The 25,769-nt window shown below is 31.3% G+C and overlaps 2 protein-coding genes across 2 annotated transcripts in view; both read right to left on the reverse strand.

Annotated features, from left to right (window-relative positions):
• Positions 1–23,672, reverse strand: part of LOC131957187 (receptor-type tyrosine-protein phosphatase eta) — a 49,816-nt gene extending 26,144 nt beyond the window's left edge. Inside the window, exons 1-9 of the mRNA XM_059321913.1 lie at positions 23,577–23,672; positions 17,880–18,052; positions 17,243–17,279; positions 16,631–16,765; positions 16,059–16,325; positions 15,191–15,310; positions 5,261–5,401; positions 4,040–4,309; positions 1,912–2,064 (exon numbers count right to left, since the gene is read on the reverse strand). Coding sequence (XP_059177896.1) covers positions 1,912–2,064; positions 4,040–4,309; positions 5,261–5,401; positions 15,191–15,310; positions 16,059–16,325; positions 16,631–16,765; positions 17,243–17,279; positions 17,880–17,954 — 1,198 coding nt within the window. The 5' untranslated portion in view covers positions 17,955–18,052; positions 23,577–23,672. The remainder of the gene's footprint in view (positions 1–1,911; positions 2,065–4,039; positions 4,310–5,260; positions 5,402–15,190; positions 15,311–16,058; positions 16,326–16,630; positions 16,766–17,242; positions 17,280–17,879; positions 18,053–23,576) is intronic.
• Positions 10,083–11,963, reverse strand: LOC131957188 (prion-like-(Q/N-rich) domain-bearing protein 25). The gene is made up of 5 exons (XM_059321914.1): positions 11,866–11,963; positions 11,507–11,626; positions 11,079–11,198; positions 10,651–10,770; positions 10,083–10,342 (listed from the first exon to the last, which is right to left on the reverse strand). The coding sequence occupies exons 1-5, from the start codon at positions 11,933–11,935 to the stop codon at positions 10,149–10,151; spliced, it is 624 nt and encodes a 207-aa protein (XP_059177897.1). The 5' UTR covers positions 11,936–11,963; the 3' UTR covers positions 10,083–10,148.
• Positions 23,673–25,769: the final 2,097 nt, after the last annotated feature.

The following is a 25,769-nucleotide window of genomic DNA, read 5'->3' on the forward strand; positions in this document are numbered from 1 at the left end:
CTCTAAACAGAAACGCTTACACTTTCACATTGTTCTATAAATTAACACACGCTCCTCAATAAGACGGTTCATTACACAAATATAGTAAGCATAAGAATCAAATCATTTAACAGAAAAATGCTTGTTACCTACACAAAGTGATACAATTAAAATATACAAACATTAGATATCAAAATAGTATTACAGAGGAGTATACAGCTTTTAACACAGTTTTAACTAACAATAGCAACACCTAACATTGATGTAAAAGGAAAAACAGAAAGTATAACAGAGAATTGCACACACACAACAATGAAAGCCACCAGTACCTATTAAACGTTAAATAATATACTAAAACCTAACTTGAAATTTTAAGAATGTGATAAATAAGCATATAACTAAAATTATACCTAAACTTTAACCTAAATGTGACATGCCTTACCTCCCAATATTTAGCTAGTCCCCAGATCAATTACCACCCTGCGGAATTGATCTGAGGGTATTTACATTACTAAAAGGACAGGGGAGGGGAGTGTCAATAACGGGAGGCAGTTAAAGTGCTAAAGTTATTGTGTAAGCTTGCACACACATACAGACAAGATTGCAAAACTTGGTTTTTCCAACTCAGGAAGGAGTAGATTATTGAGATTGGTAAAGCTTGCGGTTTTTATTTTTTTGTGTGCAAGAGCACAATACTTCCTCAATAGGCCTACTTTGTATAAGTGAAAGTAAAAAAAGAAGGATGAAGAAAAAACAACTGTTTAAATAATCTCCAAAAATAAAAAATAAAAAAATAATCTCACTCTATTTCCTAAAACCATAATATTAAACCCAATGTTCAGAGTTTCTCTATTGCTATGAATGATTCAACTTATATTCTTCTTTTATCTTTTTTACTTTATAAACAATTTTGATTTTTCAAGGATTTAAATGTAACCTCATTCATTTAAAACTATGTAATTTAAACTATATAAAATTTCATGTTTCATATGATCTTGATATTTAAAGTACTCTTTGAAATTAACAAAAGGTAGGTTTTATAAAATTGAATTGTACTTTGCTAGATGACATACAGAAATCAAAACAGTATTCGGGCAGAATTCTTTACTTAGTACAGTATTCAAAATTGTATTTTATTCATGGACTCTGGAGGTAAATATTTGGGTAAAACCTTAGTTTAGCGTCGGTTATTATTCCGGAATCGTACAGCAGTAAAAAACAGTAAAACAATGCCAAAGTCTGTCACACACTTCCAGAATTTACCCGAAGTACTGTAAACCATACTTTATTTGGCATCATCTTTTATTTTTATACAGAATGTTTAAAATTTGGATAGATTTATTTTTATTATCATTTTTACATTTTGTAATCATTTTTACTATTTTCGTAAACTAGATTTTTTTACTTGGCCTAGCAGCTAGATATTTAGCTAGATCTAGATCTAATTAATTAATGGTCGCAAATCCGCTGCAAGCCAAAAACATTAAATTATTACATTTGACTTCATTATTTATATTTATATTAATGTTTTTTTTTAAATTTTTACATCTACTAATTTAAATCTACTATTATATTTATTCTTGTTTCCTTTTGTCGATTAAACTAAAAAAATTAAAACATTAATTTACTACAATCGACTTTTAATTTATTTATATTTCAATGGTCAAATAAACCATGGTTTACCGTAACTCTAGTTACCGAAAGTCAACAAACATTACCCGATAATTTCCGACGCTAAACTAAGGTTTTACCAATATTTGATATAACATTGAGGCTTGTGTAATCAAAATTTTAAAGAAATAAAGAAGTTTAAAAAATTATATTATAAGTTCTATTTTTAAGTTCCTTCTCTGCCAAAACAGAAGGTACAACAATCCTTAAAATGACATAAGTTTATTTGCTTTTCACCTGAAATATAATAAAAATACTCACAAGAAAGACAGGTATGGTCATCTGTTGCATAACTGTTGCTACTGTCACACAAACATAATGACTTAGTGTTGGAAGAGTTAAATGGCTTTAGACATGTTGTACCAGGAACACAGTCTGATGTTGAGTCACTGCAACTACCAGCATATGTGTTGGCTGTAAAAATAAATGTTTGGATAAATTAACATAGTATTGAAATCTTTTTTAAAAAGCTGCAAGTGTAAAGGGCTTGAGTTTTGCTTATAAACAAGTAATAAGATCATGACAGTTTTGAAGTCTTGTGGTGATAATATGCATTTGCTTGAGAAGGTTGGTGTTAAAAAAAAACTCAGTTAACTTTGACAAATGATAAAACAGATAAAATCATACTTATTGACATTAATTCTACCAATTAAACAGAAGTATGGGATACATTGATTGCATTAAAATAATAGAAAAATTTTAAAAGTAATTTAAAACAGACTTTCAATTTTATATATCTAATATATAAAGCTCAATTCTGTATGTAATAAGTTGGTTTGTCGTTGACATACTTCTATGGATTTAAGTGTTAGATAATTCAAGTCCTTATGGTCTAAATTTATGAGTTAAAAAATTAATATTGAAAGTTTTGGGAAATAATTTTCATTTATCAAACTGAAAGTAATAATTTTCGGCATGTTCATTAAACACAAGTTTTAAAAAAATATCATCCTTTACAAAAATTCTAATTATGTCTTTAGTCCTATAGCACTTACTTCCCTTTGATAAATTAGGAAAACACAATTACTTCCCTTTATAAAACCATTGCATTAGTGAAAAAGAATTTACTTTTTATTACTTTGTTTTGGTGTTGGGAAAAAAATAATTACATAATTAGCGGGGATCGATCAAGTGCAAATGTTGTAGGTATTTTACGGATAAGCTTGGAGTATTATAATTGTTCATTAAATTGAAACAGGCGCGCTCGTTTAAGTGAGTGCAAAAGACTATGAATAAGTTGGGGTACTATAGTCGTTCATTAAGCTAAAGCAGCTGATTCCGCCCCGGGCGTTTATGTTCGCGTTAGTGTTTTCTTTGTGTTTAGTGGCTGCGTTTTGATTTGGTTCGTTTTTGTTCTTTCTTTTTTCATTTTTGTTTGTGTTTTTTTCTTTGGGTTTGTATTTGTGTTTTTGGTTGGTTTTGCGTTTGGATTTGGTTTGTTTTCGTTTGCTTTTTCGTTGTTTTTTTGTGTTGGTATTGGTGTTTGTGGTTGGGTTTGTTGTTAGGTTTTTGCTTTTGTTTGCTTTTTTGTTTGTTTTTTCTTTGTGTTTGTATTGGTGTTTGTGGTTGTGTTTGTTGTTAGGTTTTTGTTTTCGCTTGTATTTGTAATTGTGTTAGCGTTATGTTTGCGTTTTGTTGTTTTGGTTTTGGTTGGTTGTGGTTTGGGTGGGCAATGCCGGGTTTATGATGATTACTAAGCACACAGGTAATGGTCTTTAACAGAAAGGTTTTTCACAGAAGCCAGAGCAGGGCCTGGCCGGGGACGGCTAGTAGACTATAAACTTCAATGATATATGAATAATGTGTTGCAGATAAGACAAGCTTTAAAAAATAAAGATATAAAGAGTTTCTTCTTCTTCGTTCTTAATTTTTAGTGTTGGAAGGGATCGAACCTTATCTGCCAGAGGGTTGAACTCGAGACTTTTTCGAATTTATCAAGCATGAGCTCTTGCCGACTTGACCACGCCTCCATCACAATTAAGGGTAAGTGTCAACTGGTTATGTGCCATTCAGCCTGCTTTTCTATTTGGATTTGCCTTTGTCCATCCAAGAACAAACTACAAGGCTGCAGTTGTTTGATTTTGGAGTTGTCTCTCCTAGAAAAGTGGCTGTCCCCAGCAAACGAGCCTCATCTGCCCGAGGGTTCTAACTCGAGACTTTTCAGTTTAGCAACCATGAGCTTTACCGACTCGACCACACCAACCCCTATGAAGAGTTTAATTAGTGTATAGATGCTGGTAGAATGGTATTTCAAATGTGTCAGCATTATGTAGAGACATAACAGAAATTTGAAATAAAAGAAAGGTCCCAATCTACATATTCTAGTTAAATTGCTATTGTATAATTTCTGTCTGTATGCACTTTGCATTTTAAGAAATAATAAACTTACAAGTCCAATATGTGATTGAAACATTTGTGTTTAGTTCAGGATAGTAACTTTCTGCAGGAAGTGTAGAAATGATCCACAAGGTGTATTGTAGTCCAGGACTTAGACCAGTGATATTTCCACCAGAAGAATTTGCTGTAAGTGATGTTATAGAGCCAGCTTGTATTTTATAATTGACATTAGCAGGGATTCCAGTGTTGACAGACCAGGTTATGTACATGGAGCTTGTTGTTCTACGTTGTACAGATGGGTTTTTTACTTGTAGCTGAGTAGCTGTGATAAATAGAATATAATTTTAACACTTTTAATGCAACTTTTCATTACTGTATGAATTAGACATTTTAACAAGCACATTTTGGTTCTACCACTTTTATTTATATTATTTAATTTTTAATACAATTTTTATTGGTTGGGGAAATTACAAAATTTTACCAAGAGTACCAGATATACCAAAACCTAAACTAGCTATAGGTAAGTGTCAAAATTCTAGGGCCCCCAAAATAATAATAATAAAAAAAATAAACTGGGAGTAATCTCCCCTAAACATTCTTGATTTTTCTTATTTAAAACAACAGGGGATGGCAACTCGGGATATAGACATGATTTTTAATCCCATTTTAATTACTTAAACTTTTAAAAATAGAATAGAATCTCATAGAAAAAAGAATTACACACCAAGTGAACGCAAAACAAAATGTGTATAATAGTGCTGAATATTATTAGTACTTTATAAATTTACATGCGTTTTTGATTAATTGAAAATAGCGAAAATTAATACTTCCGGTCAACGGAAATTACTCAAAATTTGAAAGAAGGCAGAGAATTTTATCTTTTATTTACATGTAGAATTTTATTTATCTATCTGAAATGGTACTCAAGTTATAAGCTTTTAAAAAATTGAAAGTAGAAAAAGTTCCACTTCCGGTTATCGGAAATCGCTCAAAAGTTGATACAGATCTACAATTTTGATATAATACTTATATATGAAATTTCATCAACCTAGCTTTAACGGTACTCAAGTTATTGTTTTTACGCACATGCACAAACATACGGACAAGATTGCAAAACTATGTTATTCCGACTTAAGGAGGTGTAAAACTTCAAAAATGTTCTAAACATTCAAATTTAAAAAAAAGAGGGTTTATAATGTTAATTTAAAAAAAATTAACAGTAAAATCATTAGTTATTTATGTCATTTGAGATACTTAATAAAAAACATCCTACCTGAAGTGCAACTGTTATTTGATGATGTATGATAGTTGTTATTTGCACACAAGCAATGTTTATTGCTATTTTGATAACTTTTGCACTCAAATTGTGTAAAACATTCTTCAGTCCTATTACATTCGTCACCATGGTTTTTTTCTAAAATAAAATACAATGTTTTATTGAAAATAATTTTTTTAATGTTTATTTGTCAAAACACGTAAACCATTTGAAACCAATTGATTTTAGCAATTAATTTTCTTCAAATCGTATTGCATGAAATAAATTGAAGTTTATACACTTTCTTATTGTAAGTATTTTAAACATGTTTGTTTAATGCAACGTTTAGCAAGTAATTTGATAATTTCACTAGTGTTTACCAAGAAAATGTGTCAATCTACGTCCTTTTGTGTAATAATAACAGTTTCAATTTATATAATTTAAGTAATCTGCAATTGTAAAATCATATACAATTATTTATATATTGTGGTTTTGACCAGTTTTGAACTGTGCTTAGCCATTTTATCTTATTTTTAACTTATTTTAGTATTCAATTGTTTTACCAATTATATTTCATTTTTTTGTTTGAGTATATGTAAATTTGGAATAAAACATAGCTTTCTGTCCAAGATCATCTTCTGTTTAAAAAGTACTATCCAAGTCCATGTATAGTTAACATACCCTATAATTAAGTTGTTTTATACTCAATAAGACAGAATAAAAATTAACTGATATATAACATAATGCGTTGTTGACCTATTGCCCACAGTTAGATATTGTTTTCAATAAGCAAGCCAAAGCACAACCCAAAGACAAATTAAAGTCATGTTCATAGACAGCAATGACAGCAATAAACTTCATCTAACTTGGATCAGTAATCATGGATATGTAAAACATCTAAACAAAACCTTTCTAATAAAAAAAACACTTTTAAACAGGGTTAGATTAGGAGAAGCAATGAAAGTGGAACAATTAATGCAATGACTTTTGAAAAATTACAATATGGTCAGTGTAGTTAATAAAAAAAAACCCCATTGCTAAATTCTCTCTTCTTGTTTGTTAGGATATGCAATTGCAGGTTTTTTTTATAAACAACTGTTTATTATTTTTATCCAGTACAGTCATTAATGTAAAAGCATTAATGGTGAAAGCTAACTTCTTCATGTAGTAAAATTCCCCATTGAACCTGATTGTGTTTGGGGCAAGTGAAGTTGAGTTCATCTCTTTCTGTGACCTTGGCATATGGAGGGATAGTATGGTCAGCACTATGCCCAGCTGCCTTTATTTTCCCTAGAGTGAGTCTGTCTTCATGTAATTGTAGTTAATTTGTATTCAAATACACATTGTTCCTACATAACAACAGTTTATCTTGAAATTCAGTCAGTTTTTGTATGAGCTTCAATTTTATTGCAAGCAGTAAGAAAGCTATTCAGAGCATTAACTTTACCTGTGCATATTTAAAACAAGTTAATAAAAAGTCTAGTGACAATTTAAGCGCAATTTCCTCATGTTATCCATAACAATTTTTAATTTTTTGTGACCGAACGAAAGGATATTTTTTTGCGCTAAAAAAAAAAAAGACAACTATATTAACCTACATCAACGGAAATAGTTTTATTTTAACGAGTAGGCCTACGCGATGCTCAGTTTAAAAGAGTAGTAAATATCCTATAAATATAAACTTATTTGTTCTTAATTAATTTTTTGTGACCGAACAAAAGGATATTTTTTGAAAACTTGCTTCTACAATATTGTTCTAAATTATGGCAGGAATCGATTGGTAAATGTTTCAAGTCGCTAAGTGGTCTGGTTGCCGAGATATGGGCCAAAAACTGCATTTTTTCTAAGTTTTTTGGCTTTTCCGGGAAATCCAGGAAGGAATTCCAGGAATTTTTTTGGCCCACAATCATCCTCGGAACTTGCTTAACATATTTGCTTTGGAACTAGTCCTCGATATTGCTTAGTTGAGGAGGAGATACGACTTAAAGCTGCGGACATACATCCATCCATTGCGGACACACATCCATCCATCCATCCAGAAATGACGAGTTAATAATCGCAATTCCTGTAAGGAAATTGCGCTAAAAATATCTAAGTTAGTCAGTGAGCTTGTTTAGTTTTGTGTACTTTGTCATTATATTAAGCTTTTGGGGGTGTTAAAAATTTCAAGCGAATTCTTTTAAAAAACTCACTTGTATAGCAAGTATCATTATTCAGATACTGGTAACTATTACAGCCACAAAGAGCATTAACACAGGTCATGTTGGATTTACATTGGTCATTTGAAGAACATGAACCATTGGAGGATAATTCTTTAACAAAAATTGTCATACAAAAATTACAATAACAAGCTTTATAATGCATGCTATAAAAAGTTTTCTTTAGCTATATTACTTAAAACCTTATGTTCTCAATGTAGAATAAAAAGATTTCTAAAATAAAAATAAAATTTATTGTTCCATTTTATTATAATTAATGTTTTTTAGTCCATGAAAATGTTTTATTAGATTAAGGGTTTTATGTATGCTTTAATTTCTCTTTGTTAGTATTTCAGAAGTGTAAAAATGTTTAATGCATTTTGGTGTTAAAAGGTTCAAGCGAATTCTTTTAAAAAACTCACTTGTATAGCAAGTATCATTATTCAGATACTGGTAACTATCACAGCCACAAAGAGCATTAACACAGGTCATGTTGGATTTACATTGGTCATTTGAAGAACATGAACCATTGGAGGATAATTCTTTAACAAAAATTGTCATACAAAAATTACAATAACAAGCTTTATAATGCATGCTATAAAAAGTTTTCTTTAGCTATATTACTTAAAACCTTATGTTCTCAATGTAGAATAAAAAGATTTCTAAAATAAAAATAAAATTTATTGTTCCATTTTATTAGAATTAATGTTTTTTAGTCCATGAAAATGTTTTATTATTTTATGGGTTTTATGTATGCTTTAATTTCTCTTTGTTAGTATTTCAGAAGTGTAAAAATGTTTAATGCAGTTGGGGTGTTAAAAAGTTCAAGCGAATTCTTTTAAAAAACTCACTTGTATAGCAAGTATCATTATTCAGATACTGGTAACTATTACAGCCACAAAGAGCATTAACACAGGTCATGTTGGATTTACATTGGTCATTTGAAGAACATGAACCATTGGAGGATAATTCTTTAACAAAAATTGTCATACAAAAATTACAATAACAAGCTTTATAATGCATTCTATAAAAAGTTTTCTTTAGCTATATTACTTAAAACCTTATGTTCTCAATGTAGAATAAAAAGATTTCTAAAATAAAAATAAAATTTATTGTTCCATTTTATTATAATTAATGTTTTTTAGTCCATGAAAATGTTTTATTAGATTAAGGGTTTTATGTATGCTTTAATTTCTCTTTGTTAGTATTTCAGAAGTGTAAAAATGTTTAATGCATTTTGGTGTTAAAAGGTTCAAGCGAATTCTTTTAAAAAACTCACTTGTATAGCAAGTATCATTATTCAGATACTGGTAACTATCACAGCCACAAAGAGCATTAACACAGGTCATGTTGGATTTACATTGGTCATTTGAAGAACATGAACCATTGGAGGATAATTCTTTAACAAAAATTGTCATAAAAAATTATAATTACAAGCTTTATAATGCATACTATAATAATGTTTCTTTAGCTATATTACTTAAAACCTTATTTTCTCAATGTAGAATAAAAGGATTTCTAAAATAAAATAAAAATTATTGTTGGATTTAATTAGAATTAATGTTTTTTAGTCCATGAAAATGTTTTATTATTTTAAGGGTTTTATGTATGCTTTAATTTCTCTTTGTTAGTATTTAAGGGGATATGCGTGTTTTTTCCCTATTTTTTACAATTTAAGATCTAAAGCCTTTTGAATACTTTTATCATGTTTGGCATATGAAAGCAAGTATTTAACAACAAAAAAAGGGTTGAAAACAATTTCGGTTGTCATGGAAGCCCAAAAAAACCTCCGCCATTTTGAATTTTTCGGTACTTTTAAAAATGCTAAGGCTTTTCTTTAGCTATATTACTTAAAACCTTATGTTCTCAATGTAGAATAAAAAGATTTCTAAAATAAAAATAAAATTTATTGTTCCATTTTATTAGAATTAATGTTTTTTAGTCCATGAAAATGTTTTATTATTTTAAGGGTTTTATGTATGCTTTAATTTCTCTTTGTTATTATTTCAGAAGTATTTAACCACCAATCCAATTTAAACTGCTTATATTTCAGTATATATTAAAACTTTTGTCACGAAAACTTTTTGAAATAGCTACTAGTAAGAATTTTACCAAGTCTAAAAAATCGTACCATTTTTAGTGTTCAAAACTTTCAAAATTTGCATAATAATTACCAAATACTTTTTTCTATGAAAGCCATCACAATTCTCTTGTGACAAAAGTTTTATTTCTGCATGAACAACAATAACTGAAAATATGGTGGCGATTGTTTAATAAATAAAATAAGAGTAGGCTTTATAGTGTTAAAAACCTTCCAACTGAGAAAAACAGCCAAAAGTAACGAAAAGTAGGTCATAAAAATAACACATCTGTGTAAACTGCAAGGCCAATTGTAAGCTTAGGGTGTTTCCGAGATGATGGAAATTAAGTTTATCAGATAAAAGAGAAATCCAGCTTTCCAATGATGCCACATACAATATGATGACAGATATAAAACTTTTCATACAGAGCGTGTTAGATTGGGAAAAATTGATTAATTTTTAATTAATAGGGTCATAAAAATGGTAATTTAAACACCTAAAAATTTTTTTTCTCTCTTTAATGTTATTATTTTCTTTATACAAAAATGGACAAAGTATCTAAAAGTGCAAGAAACCCATCATGGCGAGAAACAAGAAATTTTGTGATTTTTTTCCGCGCATATCCCCTTAATAAGAAGTGTACAAATGTTTAATGCATTTTGGTGTTAAAAGGTTCAAGCGAATTCTTTTAAAAAACTCACTTGTATAGCAAGTATCATTATTCAGATACTGGTAACTATCACAGCCACAAAGAGCATTAACACAGGTCATGTTGGATTTACATTGGTCATTTGAAGAACATGAACCATTGGAGGATAATTCTTTAACAAAAATTGTCATACAAAAATTACAATAACAAGCTTTATAATGCATTCTATAAAAAGTTTTCTTTAGCTATATTACTTAAAACCTTATGTTCTCAATGTAGAATAAAAAGATTTCTAAAATAAAAATAAAATTTATTGTTCCATTTTATTATAATTAATGTTTTTTAGTCCATGAAAATGTTTTATTAGATTAAGGGTTTTATGTATGCTTTAATTTCTCTTTGTTAGTATTTCAGAAGTGTAAAAATGTTTAATGCATTTTGGTGTTAAAAGGTTCAAGCGAATTCTTTTAAAAAACTCACTTGTATAGCAAGTATCATTATTCAGATACTGGTAACTATCACAGCCACAAAGAGCATTAACACAGGTCATGTTGGATTTACATTGGTCATTTGAAGAACATGAACCATTGGAGGATAATTCTTTAACAAAAATTGTCATACAAAAATTACAATTACAAGCTTTATAATGAATGCTATAAAAAGTTTTCTTTAGCTATATTACTTAAAACCTTATGTTCTCAATGTAGAATAAAAAGATTTCTAAAATAAAAATAAAATTTATTGTTCCATTTTATTAGAATTAATGTTTTTTAGTCCATGAAAATGTTTTATTATTTTATGGGTTTTATGTATGCTTTAATTTCTCTTTGTTAGTATTTCAGAAGTGTAAAAATGTTTAATGCATTTTGGTGTTAAAAGGTTCAAGCGAATTCTTTTAAAAAACTCACTTGTATAGCAAGTATCATTATTCAGATACTGGTAACTATCACAGCCACAAAGAGCATTAACACAGGTCATGTTGGATTTACATTGGTCATTTGAAGAACATGAACCATTGGAGGATAATTCTTTAACAAAAATTGTCATACAAAAATTACAATTACAAGCTTTATAATGCATGCTATAAAAAGTTTTCTTTAGCTATATTACTTAAAACCTTATGTTCTCAATGTAGAATAAAAAGATTTCTAAAATAAAAATAAAATTTATTGTTCCATTTTATTAGAATTAATGTTTTTTAGTCCATGAAAATGTTTTATTATTTTATGGGTTTTATGTATGCTTTAATTTCTCTTTGTTAGTATTTCAGAAGTGTAAAAATGTTTAATGCATTTTGGTGTTAAAAGGTTCAAGCGAATTCTTTTAAAAAACTCACTTGTATAGCAAGTATCATTATTCAGATACTGGTAACTATTACAGCCACAAAGAGCATTAACACAGGTCATGTTGGATTTACATTGGTCATTTGAAGAACATGAACCATTGGAGGATAATTCTTTAACAAAAATTGTCATAAAAAATTATAATTACAAGCTTTATAATGCATGCTATAAAAAGTTTTCTTTAGCTATATTACTTAAAACCTTATGTTCTCAATGTAGAATAAAAAGATTTCTAAAATAAAAAAAAAGTTATTGTTCGATTTAATTAGAATTAATGTTTTTTTGTCCATGTAAAAATGTTTAATGCATTTATGTGTTAAAAGGTTCAAGCGCACTCTGTTAAAAAACTCACTTGTATAGCAAGTATCATTATTCAGATACTGGTTACTATTACAGCCACAAAGAGCATTAACACAGGTCATGTTGGATTTACATTGGTCATTTGAAGAACATGAACGATTGGAGGATAATTCTTTAACAAAAAGCAACACAGAAATATTTATAATATAAAGCTTTACAATGCACAAAACAAAATTCCCTATTGCTGTAATTACAAAAGCTTTGGTTCTTTACCAATTATGAGTAAATATCTTAAATGACACAAGCTTTTTCTATTAAAAAAATTAATTAAAATTAATCTGCTTTGTTTTTATTTTTAAGTGGCTGTAAAAATTCAAGCATGGTCAGTGTAGTAAGCAAAATAATGACTCATTGCTTAATCTCCTTGTCTTGTCTGTTATAAGGTATGGTTATGTAACTATATTTTTAACAGCAATTTGATATTTTATCCAGAATAGTCATTCTAGTAAAAGCATTACTGCCTTAAACAAACTCCATGTAATTGTTGTAAACATTTAGTCCAATTTCTTAAAATGCTTGAATTATCATCTTTTTAAAATATGTTGATCATCAAGTGTTTTCAGAAATAAAGCTCTCGGTCAACATCAACTTATTGATAATTTTTTTCCCTTTTTAAGATATTACAAACAATTTTTAATAAATATATAATTAAATAAAAGATTGTTATAGAAATTTGAAACCAATTATTTTGGCAGAAGTGGCTGAAAAAACGTATGCAAAATTACGCATAGACAAAAATGACATATTAAAATAAAGTTATAGAAACTCAAGTTATAACATACTTTAGAAACATTTTGAAATATTTTACACAAAACTCTCTTCATTAGCTACCAGGAACTAGTAAGAAGTGACGAGGAATAAAAACAAAAATTGTAAAATTATAAAGATTCAAAATAAATTATGTTACAAAAGTTAAGGGTACTTTTGTCAAATAATTATTACTGAACAAAAGTAATACAATTAAAAATGATTTTTGAAATGCTATTATAGATGGTATTTATGTAATTAGATTTAGTTTTTGATGATTTAAATTTCAAATAGAAACTTACACAAAATAAACCGGGAGTGATCTCCCCTAAACTTTCTCGAATATTCTTATATGAAACAAAAGTGGATGGCAACTCGGGATATAGACATGATTTTTAATCCATTTTAAATACTTAAACTTTTAAAAATAGAATTAAATCTCTTAGAAAAAAGAATTGCACACCAAGTGAACGCCAAATAAAATGTGCATAATAATGCGGAATATTATTAGTACATTATAAATTTACATGTGTTTTTTGAGAAACCGGTGAACGGAAATTACTCAAAATTTGACAGAAGGTAGAGAAACAGATCTTTTACTTACATGTGAAATTTCATTTATCTATCTGAAATTGTACTCTAGTTATAGGCTTTTGAAAAATTGAAAGAAGAAAAAATTGAAAGTAGAAAAAAGTTCCACTTCTGGTTATCAGAAATCGCTGAAAAGTTGATACGGATCTACAAATTTCATATAATACTTGTATATGAAATTTCATCAACATAGCTGTAACGGTACTCAAGTTATCGTGTTTACAGACAACATACAGACAAGTTTGCAAAACTATGTTTTTCCGACTCAGCGAGCTGTAAAAAGTTAATTAAGATTTGCAAAAATCTCGTTGGTTTTTTTTGCACGATTACAAGATTTTCTCTATACTTCCTATATACGAGAAAGTAAAAAAGTTCTCCAATACTTCAATATTTTGTGTAATAGATATAAATATAATTAAGTGACACAATCTATTATTTACTTAGTGCATTATATACACTCTGGTCAAAAGAATGTAAGACTTATTAAAAAAGTCATCAATTATGATCAATATCTAGGTTTTTATCTTATTGCTCATAAGCCAAAACTCTTAATCAGGAATGCTGCAAAAAACTTAAATGGATCTACAAACAATGTGCAGAAAATAATTGTCCAAATGCTATTAGCCAGAAGGCATTTTCCCAAATGGAAAAATTGCCTGTTTGGGATGACTGCATGAAATTCCATTGATCGAACATTTACCTAAAAATAGTGTTATTATATATTTAATTAAAAGTAAAACATTCAATTGTAAATGTATTTTTTTTAAATAAACAAAATGAGTTTGCATCTTCATAAAAAAATCCTTAATATTTTTAAGATTTAGCATTGATTTGATAAAAGTTTAGAAATTGATGTTTGTCAAAAAAAAGGAAAAATTTCTTCAATAAGTTTTAGAACAGACACATGTAATATTGATGTGAAAATAATAGCATATTTCAATTCTTATTAAAAGATTGTGTCAATACATATAAATATAGCCACTTATTTAAATTAGGTTTTACAGCTTTATTTTTTATGTTTTGAGGTGGGTATACCACACTACCTACACTGTGTGGGCCACTTCGTTTAACATTAAACAAAGGCACTTTCATTTGATTTTTAGTTGAAAAGAATTGCTAACTAGTATATATTTAGAATAGATTGCTTAATCAACATTTTGAGGTAGTCATTTTGTAAATAATGGGGATGTTTAGGCAGCAATTTCCATTCAGAACATCTTGTTTAGACAATGAGTTTATGCAATTAATTATTGGTTTCATTGAATATTCATATAAATTGTGGGTTAAATTATAATTTTATAGTTAGAAAAACATGGAATCTGATATATTTTGTACTTTAAACAAAAAATCAACTATCAATAGAAAACTCCCTAAATAAAACAGGTTTAATTTTCAATACCATGTACTCATTGAATTTTTTAATATTTTTTAGGCAACCGTCCATTATAGAAATATTTGAGCAAACAGTCTTCTAGGAACAATCCAATTGGGACAATATCCATTTTAGCAATTTGTCCTACTTGGATAATTGTCCCATTCAGCAAACATTCATTTTGAGAAATGTCACATTTGGGTTAATGTCCTAATACGTAAAAAAATTCGTCAAAGAAAATAGCCTCAAAGCAAAAATCTGGCACCAAATTTAAATGTATATTAATTTTGTCCAGTTTCCTCAGACTACAGCAAGATTAAAGTAACTTAAATCCTTGTACAATAAATGGAATTCTATACTTTATCGTGCTAGAATGATGTTAGGTGACAATTTTTCTACAGTGGTGTGGGCCAATACTCAACTTCCCCAACTAGCAGAATGATTACTAGACTAAAATTAGGACTAATTTTCCAGATCATATTAGACTGTACACACTCCATACAATTAGTCATGGATCAATAACTTGGTTAAGGGTTACTAAAACTCAAACAGAAACTAAACTTTTTTATCTAACAAAACAAATGCTTACTGTAATCATGATACTTACTAGGATGGCATAAGTTGTTTAACCTGTATTCAGTGTCCTTGCACAAACAGAAGCTATTAAGACATTGTGTGCCTGTTTCACAGATTGTTGTACTGCTGCAGCTCTCATTATATCGAGCCACTGTCAGATGAAGAGTGTTGTATTAGAAAAGTTGTGAGTGTTAGAGCTGCATATATTTTAAAGCTGGTAATTTAGCACACAAAAAATAATTACATGCTTAAAAAAATCATTAGTATGGCAATACATTCAATTATTTTTAGATCACCACTATATATATCCACAATGAAATGGAATAATAAACATTTTTTTCCTATACAAATGAGCAATGCAACATTTATTATATTTTAAATGGACCACGCACTTTAAAAGCTGTTTTTATTGTTCTTTCTAGCAAACACCTGTAGTCAAACATAGTAATTTAATTGACCATAGATGGAAAAGAAATGCTCTGTTTAACAATACATCTGTAAAAGGTAAGTTAATTAAACATTCAACAATTTTAAAGAATCATCGGATGGTAAATGTGTAAAAAATTATTTGTATTATTTAATCAAAAATATTAAAACACACACCTATAGAAGTCAGTACACAAATGATAGTTCAGAAAGAAATATCAAATTAGAAAATAAGTGGTGTGGAAAGGACACACAATTAAAATACAACACATCAGCATCACTAGACATTGCATGAAACAAGGAAACATAACAAAACAAATACCAACATTGGCCTGATAGAGGTCAGTTAGGAGGTGAGGGATGTTGGAATAACATGGCCTGAAGTGATGTAAATTAAAGTTTTTGGCAAAATGTGATCATATGCTTGGTTGAGAGAGGAAAGGAATAAGACAAATATCTTAACAGTTTCTTACTTGTCTTGGCATTGTCATATTGTTCAAATGTAGTCATTGTTGGATAATATGTTTCTGATAGTGAGGATACTATTTTTATTTTGTAGCTCTGTCCAGACAAAAGATTTTGTATGGTTCCTCCTGTTGCATTGGCAAGTACTGATTGGTTACTGGTGTTCATGTAGTAGGAAACATTTTTATTGTAAGGGTTATTGGCGGTCCAGCTTAGTGTGATGAAATTTGTTCCTTGGACAGCTACCTTCACTGCTGACACTTTTAGAGTATCAACTGTAAAGAAACGTTTGGATTTTATATAATCTAAAATAATTTTAGAAGCTAAGAATTTTTTAAAAAGTACATTTTCAATCTAACAATACTACCATCTTTTGGTCATGAGAAAAGAATTTCTTTAAAAAGACCTTGATATAACCAACAGTAGTTTCTTCTATATAATTTAAAAAAAAATATAATGAAATGAGAATTTCTTTTAAAAAGACCTTGATATAACCAACACTAGTTTGTTCTATATAATTTTTAAAACATTATTAGGAAAAACATTAATAGAATATTCAATAAATTTATTTAAACCTTACCTGAAACACAGCTATTATTGCTAACAAAATAGTCACTTTGATTGCAAAGGCAATGGTTTAGACTCTCACTGGTGTAGTTAGTGCAAGTAAGGTTGGCTGCACAAATGTCAGTTGCGTTACAAGTAGCACCATGTTCTAGAATAAAGTTTTAAAACATATAAGCCTACTACAGCATTTATAAAATAAATAAACTTCAATACAGAATGGAACAATGGCATGTTTCTAAGTCTAAGTCCCCTGGTTCACTAAACTTTGGGTATTTAACTCGAGTTGGTAAATGTAAAGGCAGCTGGACCACAGTATCTCCTAATATGCCAAGATGACAGAAAACTGTGGATTCACTCTCCAATATTTCCTAGATCTACCAACTAAAAGTATTAGTGATAATTTTCTAAATTCAAACCCAAGAAAGTTTAATTTTTCTTAGGCTAACCACAAACTGACTAAACTTTTAAAATAATAAGCATAAAAAATGGTAAAATCTTGCTTGAAACTTTAAGAAGCATTTAGGCACAATTTTAATTAGTGTGATAGAATACTGTTAAGCTTAGACAAAAACAAACATAATTTCAATAAAGACCAAACCTAATGATACATTAACATAGAACATACCTAAACAGGATCCCGAATCACATGATTGACAGAAAGCCTGGTAATATAAAAAGTCAAAGTATAAATTAAGCAAGGCTAGATTAGTAATTATATTAATTAAAAATGACAAGTTATAAATCACTAAAAAACGTTTTAATAACAAGCTTTTATGTAATAATGCACTAAAAGGTAGAAACTAAATTATACACTACTAGTTTAAGAACTATAAAGATAAATGGCCACTACTTATTAGTGCATTATTATTACATAAAAGCTAGTTATTAAAATGTTTTCTATAAATTTTTTTTTTCATTCCTTCACATTTTAAAAATTTACAAAAGAGTTGCATAACTAAAAACCATTGCACACCTAAGGAACGTGATGACGCATATTTAATAGTGCAGAATATTTGGGAAAGACTGCCTACTAATTTGGTAAAAATTTTAATTAATTCATAAAAAATAATTAGGCAACCAACAAAATCAAATTTAATGTCATGCTGCATTGTCTTCATGTCTTGACCCATGTGCCAACATTGAAACAAATCTGTCAGTTAGAAGAGTCCGAAATTTAGCTCGGGTGTTTCAATCTAGACAGACAGACAGACTGACAACAGAGGAAGCAAGTTAAATAAAAGCTTGTAAAAATGGAAACTTACCAAAAGCTGCAAGAAAATTATGCAAATGAATAATGTTGAGGTGGTAAAAACCCGATCTTTTTTGTTTGAAGCCATAATATTATGGCAAATATCAAACTACCACTTTCTAGGCAATTTCATCAGTTTCATAAATGGCAAGGTGAAACTTGTGTTGCATTCAAAACTGCAATATTCTGGAATGTGTATATGCAAAAATAAATTAAAATATTAAATTATTTAGCTTTACAGTGTGGCAGTTTTTAAATGTATATTATTTATAAATTATTCTATAGAAAAAATTAGTAACAATAATTTAATGTATTATTTTTATATATTACTATATAGCTTTTATATATATTAAGTACTACTTTCTCTGTAATATATACATTTCTGCTAGTTACTGGAAGACCTGGTTGGTGTCTACCACAAATAACCCCTCCCCACCTAGATTTCTCTCCTCTACGACATATACCCCTACCAGCCCCAATTGGATCCAGCTTTTCCACCTATAACTCTTCCTCCCCAATCTTTTTTTATTTTGGTGAATTTTTAGACCTAGAACTTCTTTACATGATATGTTCCATGCCATTTTTATTGATTCTCTCTGTGGATCTAAATAGTCCTTTTTCTTCCACTCCCCCCCCCCCACCTCCTAATATCTTAAATCTATAAGTTAGCTCAATGTTAAACTTAATTTTTGTTTTGTTTGTTTAAATTTAAAATTACAATTTTTTAATTTGTCATTTCTCTGTTTTCAGTTTATTAAATGCTGATATGAAATCAAATAAGTGTTTACATATTAAAAACACAAATAAGATAAGGGGGAGGAGGTTTTCTGAAAGGGTGAGGACACTTTTACAATTGTTTATCTCAGTTAAAAGAAGAAAACACATGAAATATTTTTCCAGTAGGAATATTAATCAGGTGACATAAGATCTATGTTAAGCACTCTGTCCTGCAACCTTAATTGTTGCAGGACAGAGTGCTTAACATAGACATATGGAGAAGGACAAAGCAAGAGCCCAAGACAGTTAGTTCAAATAAGACAGAGGAAGGGGCGCTGAGTGGGGCAAATACTGTGAAAGGCTCATTCAAATGTGACTTCAAACCTGGCGATTCACACTACATCGTAAAAAATTCCATACGCACACCAATTGTTCCAATCCATTGTTGTTATTTTGACGTTAGCTTTAATGATATATAAATTTGTTATTTCTATTAGACCTAAGTAAGTTCCACCATTATTAACAATGAGAAAAATGGCCCGTTGAGGGAGGATACAACGGGCGCTAGGCTGATAGTACTGTCTCTTTTCTCTAAACTAAAACCACCCCACCCCCCCCCCCCCCACCCCCCAAAAAAACATGTCTACAGTCCCATTCAACGAAATATAATTATATACTTTTTCCAGTGTCCGCCCCCTCCCCGAAAATTCTATCCCCGCCCCCGAAAATTTCAAGTACCCCCACCCCTCTCCGGGGAGGAAAAAGTCTGAAAGAAACACTGGTGTCGCGCTTAGCCACTACCCGAAGAATTGCATTAAAGAAATTGCAAGAAAACCACTTTTTAGATTAGACACATCAATTAGGCGGTAATTTTATTATAGAGTATCGATGAAGAAATTTCTTTTGAGTTAGGGAGGGGGGGGGGGGGGTGGGGGGCTCAGACGTTCTTACGCGGGGGTGGGGCTTCGCCCCTACCCGAAGAATTGTATGAAAGAAACTCTTCACGCAAACCACTTAGATTAGACAAAATTTCCTTTTTATTCAATGTTTACTCGAGAATCAATGACGTCATATTACTGTGTGCACTCTCCGGCTAGAGATTATTTTCTACTCTGTGCTAAATGTGACGACGTCATACTTCGTTTTTCGAATTACTATGCATGTTTTTAATTTGCTTGTGTTTTCTCAAGAGCGTTCTTGTCAGATAGACAGACAGCGAAACTATTAGTATTAATATTTGTAAGACTAAAGAGATTAATGTTTGCATTCATTATAATATTACTGATGAAGGCACAAATAGCTAAGAAATATTTTTCTTTTTAGTCGTCAAATAAAAAATAAAATAAGTTTAAAAATAAAAATACCAATAGATAACTGTTTTTAACAGAATTATTTAAGGTAATGAATCTGTTTGGGTATTTAACTAAAGATATTTTGTTGATTAATACATAAATATATATATATATATATATATATATATATATATATATATATATATATATAAATATATATATTATATATATATATATAAATATATATATTATATATATATATATATATATATATATATATATATATATATATATATATATATATATATATATATATATATATATATATATATACTTTTTTTTTGGTAGTAGTATGCAAATGTTATGTTTGATGTGTGACAGTTACCACTAAGCAAATCTAATCCACCCCTTTTCTGCATGAATCCACCAAAACTTGACTTCACTATGACCCCCACCCCTCTTATCTCACATGGATGTCATAAACGGATGTTCCAAAGGGATGTGGCGAGAGTTTGGGTCTACGAAAGTTTGGAGTTTGGGCTGCAGTGCAGCCGACATACAGTTTCCAGAAACTGTATGGTCCAGTAGACAATAGTAAAAGCCCTATAGACTTTCTAAATAATAAGAGCCAATAATAATAATTATATAAATACCAGATAAATGGCCAGTTGAGGGATAAATACAATGGCTGCTAGGTTGATATTTTTGTCATTTTCACTAAAAGGAAACCAAAATCCCCACCTCAACTTCAAATTTAAATGGCAACGAAAAATGACACTGAAAACAGATTTTTATCCAGAATCTGCAGGAAATTTAACTTGAAATAAAACACATAATAAGCCTAACCTTAATCCTGATATTTTTTCTTCTAAAATTAGGCCATAAGATTAGGCGTTTAATTTTTTTTGCCTCTATTATCAATAATGTCATTATTATTGAGTATTGTTTTGGGCAAATCGATTCTTAATTCTATTTTTTATTTTGTGTATAGGAGTCATCCATAAATGACGTCACGCTTTTTTTGACGATTTTACCTCCCTCTCTCCCCTTCATCACACGTTGTCACAAAAAGCCAGACCCCCCCCTCCCCTCCATCACACGTCGTCACAAAGAGCCAGACCTCCCCCCCCCCCTAAATGACGTCACACCTCAGCCTGCAACCTCCCTCAAAATTGGTGTTGAATTTTTCTAAAAACATCGATATTTTTCAAACATATAAAATTTTGATCAATTCCTATTATAATTTATTAAAACTGTTTTCTAAAACACGAAATAACGGCTAAAACACGTTATCTAACATTGCTTTTTTATAATGCGAAAAAGTGACGTCACACTATCTGAACCCCCCTTCCCCATCATCACACACCATCACAAAATTATGGTCACCCCCTCCCCCCTACGAGTGTGACGTCATTTATGGAGGACACTATATTATCTATTGGATACTTTTCTAATATTTAGGAAGAACTCACGCTTTTCATTATAGTAATTTAAATAGTAGTGTACTATTATGTATTTAATGATTCAGACGATAGACAGAGAAGCAAGTTAAATAAAAGCTTGTAAAAAGTTTAACGTTATTTATGGATAACCCCTTGGCCTACAACAGTGGCGTAGCGAGGTCGGGTGTCACCCGGTGCGGCACTTAATGGTGTCACCCCCCCAGAGGCGTAGCGACCCTTCCCGGGGACAAACTTTCAAAATTTCGATTTGCACCCCCCCCCTCAAACTTTCGATTTGCACCCCCCCCCCTCAAGTTTTCAATTTGCACCCCCCCTCGAACTTTCGATTTGCACCCCCACCTCAAGTTTTCGATTTGCACCCCCCCCTCGAACTTTCGATTTGCACCCCCACCTCAAGTTTTTCTCTATATATTTTGCTATTTTTTGCCTTGGTGTCATCCCCCTAAATGGTGTCACCCGGTGCGGTCCGCACCCCCCGCCCCCCCCTCGCTACGCCCCTGGCCTACAATACTAAATAAATACACTGTCAGTATGAGTACACATACCACAACAACTAACCTACCGCATGCAGAATCTAGATCTATTTCTATAGGCCTAGGCCTTATTATTATTAAACTGTAGTTTTACTATACTATACAACTATACATAATCTAATAATACTGTATATATAGCAGTGCATAGAAACTCACTATTCACTATAGGCCTATGTATTTGTTTAGGCCTTATAGCCTAAATAATAATTGGCCTAGAATCTATACTACATAGTCATATAGTGTAGTCATAGTCTATAGTTTAGGCCAGGGCCTAGTAGTAGTAGGCTAGTATTAATATAGGCCTATAGTATAAAGTAGTTTAAAAGTAGGCCTAGGTATAGATCTAGGCAATTTAATTAAACAGGCCTAAGGAACTTATCAAGGATTAATTTACAAATAAATTAATTAAATAGTAAATAGGCCTACTGAAATTTGTATTAGGGCCATTTTGAGAGTGGTTAGTTAGCAGATCTAGATCTAGTTATTAGTTTTTCTTACTATATGTGAAATCTACTCAATTCTCAATTTAAACTTGACAACTGAATAAAAAACGTCCATACTTTATCCCCTAGGCACTAATTTGGGGGTTGTAGCGAGTTTAGGCTAAATTATTGAATTTTAAAATGTTTTGTCACTCACAGCTATGATATGACGGATCATCCATGACAACCTGGTTAAAAGTTGAAAGGTTTAACTTTTTAAGTGACCGTAAAATAGATCTAATTTTTTTTCACAAGAGAGTTCCTAAAAGTAGAATTGGCCCGTCTATCGTCGGGATATATTTATAGAGGAAAAAAATTAAGAGAATGTCATCAGAACAGAATTTTAAAAAAGACAAGACAGAAGTGATGTTTGAATTCTTTTATTTCTTTAATTTTATAACATGTTTTATTGTACAAAAGAGCAAAATAAAAAACCATGCCAGGTAAACGTATCCATTCAAATAGCGGTCACGTGGTCAAAAAAATAAAAAAAATTTGGTTGTCATTTTTTGGCCACTCATATTAAAAAAAGGGTTGAAGATATTTGATTTATTTTTTCATAGAATGATAAAACTAATAATGCTTTACTAGGGAAATCAATTTTGTGATAGGGAGATCTATATTTAAAAAGTTATATTATTTTGAATGACACCGACTTTAAATTTAGCCTACATTCCCCAGAGCAATTTCTGAAAATGCTTTTCTGGCATATTTAGCCTTGCCACCTATAGCATGTTTTTATAACGTGAAAACCCGCCATTTTACTCGTGATAAACATTTTTAAAAGTAATTCTAAGAAGGTCTCTGGAACTAAGTCGAAAAACTCGCCGGAAGTCATGGTCCGATCCTTACGCCATGTTCTGGTTAGCAACCAAGGACGCTTTTAAGTTAGTGAGCCTCCCTACTAGTTATTACTTAGGCCTGATAGATCTACTTAAAACTAAAAGTTAATACTTATTTATAGCCTAGGACATAGATTCTAGATCTAGGGCCCAAAAGTGTAAAACTACTGTACTCTGTACTACTAGAATCTACTGAAAGTGTAGTAAACTGTAAACTAAACTGTGAAACTTACGATAAGGCTTAAGTATTATTAACACTTTAAGTTTAATAAACAGTCGCACACACACCAAGTTGCTTGGTATTTGCATCTGAGTGTATTATATTTAGATCTATTAAAACCAATTAAACCAGGTAATTATAAACAAAATACCAATACCCACAATGTATAATCTAGTCGTGACCAATCCAGTTATGAAAAAGTCCTTGTCTCAAGACATGATTTTACGCTTCCTTGTTGGAGACTGTATTTTGTATAACGGGTTATATCCCTTCCTTGTTGATGTTTGAGCTAAAAATAAATTATCGATGTTCATGGCCGACCACCGGTTACGCCCAAGTTTATTGCCGTTAAAAGCAAAATTAAACTAATTCTGGACTCTAGGCATTCGGTATTATTTTAAAGCTTTGATGTAACTTTATAGAGCTAGATTTCTAGATCTATTTCAAAATGTGCAAATCAGTTCTTAAAAATAGTTCTAGCTCTAGATCTAGCTCTCAAAGTTATAGATCTAAAAGTAGCCAATAGAAAAACAATCTCACTGTGTCTTAATCAGTAGATATACCATAATTAAAATTATGTTATACAAATTAAGGACGTTATAGGGCCATACATAACTATAGGCGTAACACTTTTGTCTGGACCCCCCTTCACCCCCCCCCCCCCCACCTCCCTTAAAATGCCTTAAATCCTCACACCGTCACAAGACCCTACAAAAAATGACGTCAACACTTCAGTTTATCTCTCTTCCCCATATTGCAATGTTTTATTTTATGAAACAGATTACTTTCAAATATTAAGCGAGCTTCTTCGATATCGATCAGCTGTTATTACAATATACAAGAAAAAGTTTTAAACTGCGAAATACCAATATTCTAGTCAGTCAGTTCAAAAAAGTAATAGACTTATTTATAAATAAATATTTATCTTTCACTATGTTTATGCTTTTTCTATTGTTTATTGCCAGAGTTTCTTCCAGGCATCTCTTCGGGGGGGGGGGGGGGGGGGGGGGGGAAGAGAAAGTCTACCGCCCCCTCCCCCGAACTAAATGGAATTTATTTATAAAATAATATATACTTTTAACAGTGTCCGCCACCCCCCACCCCGGAAATTTTTAGTCCGCCCCCCCCCCCCCCGAAAACTTCAAGTGCCCCCCCCCCCCCGAGAGAAAAAGTCTGAAAGAAACACTGTTTATTGCAAGTTTAAGAAACCAGAATAACGCAATATCAAAAGTTCTAACCTTACTGTTAAAGAGCTCGATTTATTTATGAATTGTCATGGTTCATGAAGACGTTTTTCATTCAGGCATTGTGGAGTGGTATAGTGGAGGCAGTGTGATTGGTGGGTTGGATAAGTTGGTTACATTTATACCAAAGGTGGCCAAATGATTTATTTGTCTGGAGTCAAAATGTCGGGAGTCCATTTGTCGTGAGCCAATTGGTCAGGAGCTTTTTTTTTGTCGGGAACCAATATATAGGGATTCTCATTTGACGGGAGCCAATATATCAGGGCCAGTTTCTTCCAGGCATCTCTTAGGGGGGCCCTCCCGAAAAAAGTCTACCCCCTCCCCCCGAACGAAATGGAATATGGACTTTATAAAGAAAATATACACTTTTAACAGTGTCCGCCCTCCCCCCCCCCCCCCCCCGAAAATTTCAGGTGCCCCCCCCCCGCCCGCCCCCCCCCCCCCCCCGCGGAGAAAAAAGTCTGGAAGAAACACTGATCGAGGCTCTTTTGTCGCGGTCATTTTGACAGGGGCAGATTGACGGGGAACGAGTAGTTTGGGTCGCAGTGTTGTTGCTGTTTTGTTAGGGCTGTTTTGCCACTTACCGTTTTGACGGTGCACCATTAGGCCTAAACAAATTGAGCTAAGGTGGTTCAGATCAATGTTATAATAGCTTATAGGCCTACTCAGAGGCGTAGCGAGGGGGGGGGGCGGGGGTGCGGACCGCACCGGGTGACACCATTTAGGGGGGTGACACCAAGGCAAAAAAAAAATAATAGCAAAATATATAGAGAACAACTTAAAGGGGAGGGGGGGTGCAAATCGACAGTTTAAGAGGGGGGGGGGGGTGCAAATCGAAAATTTGAAAGTTTGTCCCCGGGAAGGGTCGCTACGCCTCTTGGGGGTGACACCATTAAGTGCCGCACCTGGTGACATCCGACCTCGCTACGCCACTGGGCCTAATACCATAACAATGTATTCTGCTCCATTTCTGCCACACATTATTTCTTTAATTACATCACAAGCGTAACTGTCGTTTCTAAAGTAGATATGGCAATGGATTTTCTCTAGTTATGCAACTCCCTCCCACTCTTACTTTAGTCAAAACTTAAAAGATCAGTCAGTGATCAC

The sequence above is a fragment of the Physella acuta genome, unplaced genomic scaffold (assembly GCF_028476545.2).
Source record: "Physella acuta isolate Inbredline_101_S28 unplaced genomic scaffold, ASM2847654v3 ptg001217l, whole genome shotgun sequence".
NCBI classification, from domain to species: domain Eukaryota; kingdom Metazoa; phylum Mollusca; class Gastropoda; family Physidae; genus Physella; species Physella acuta.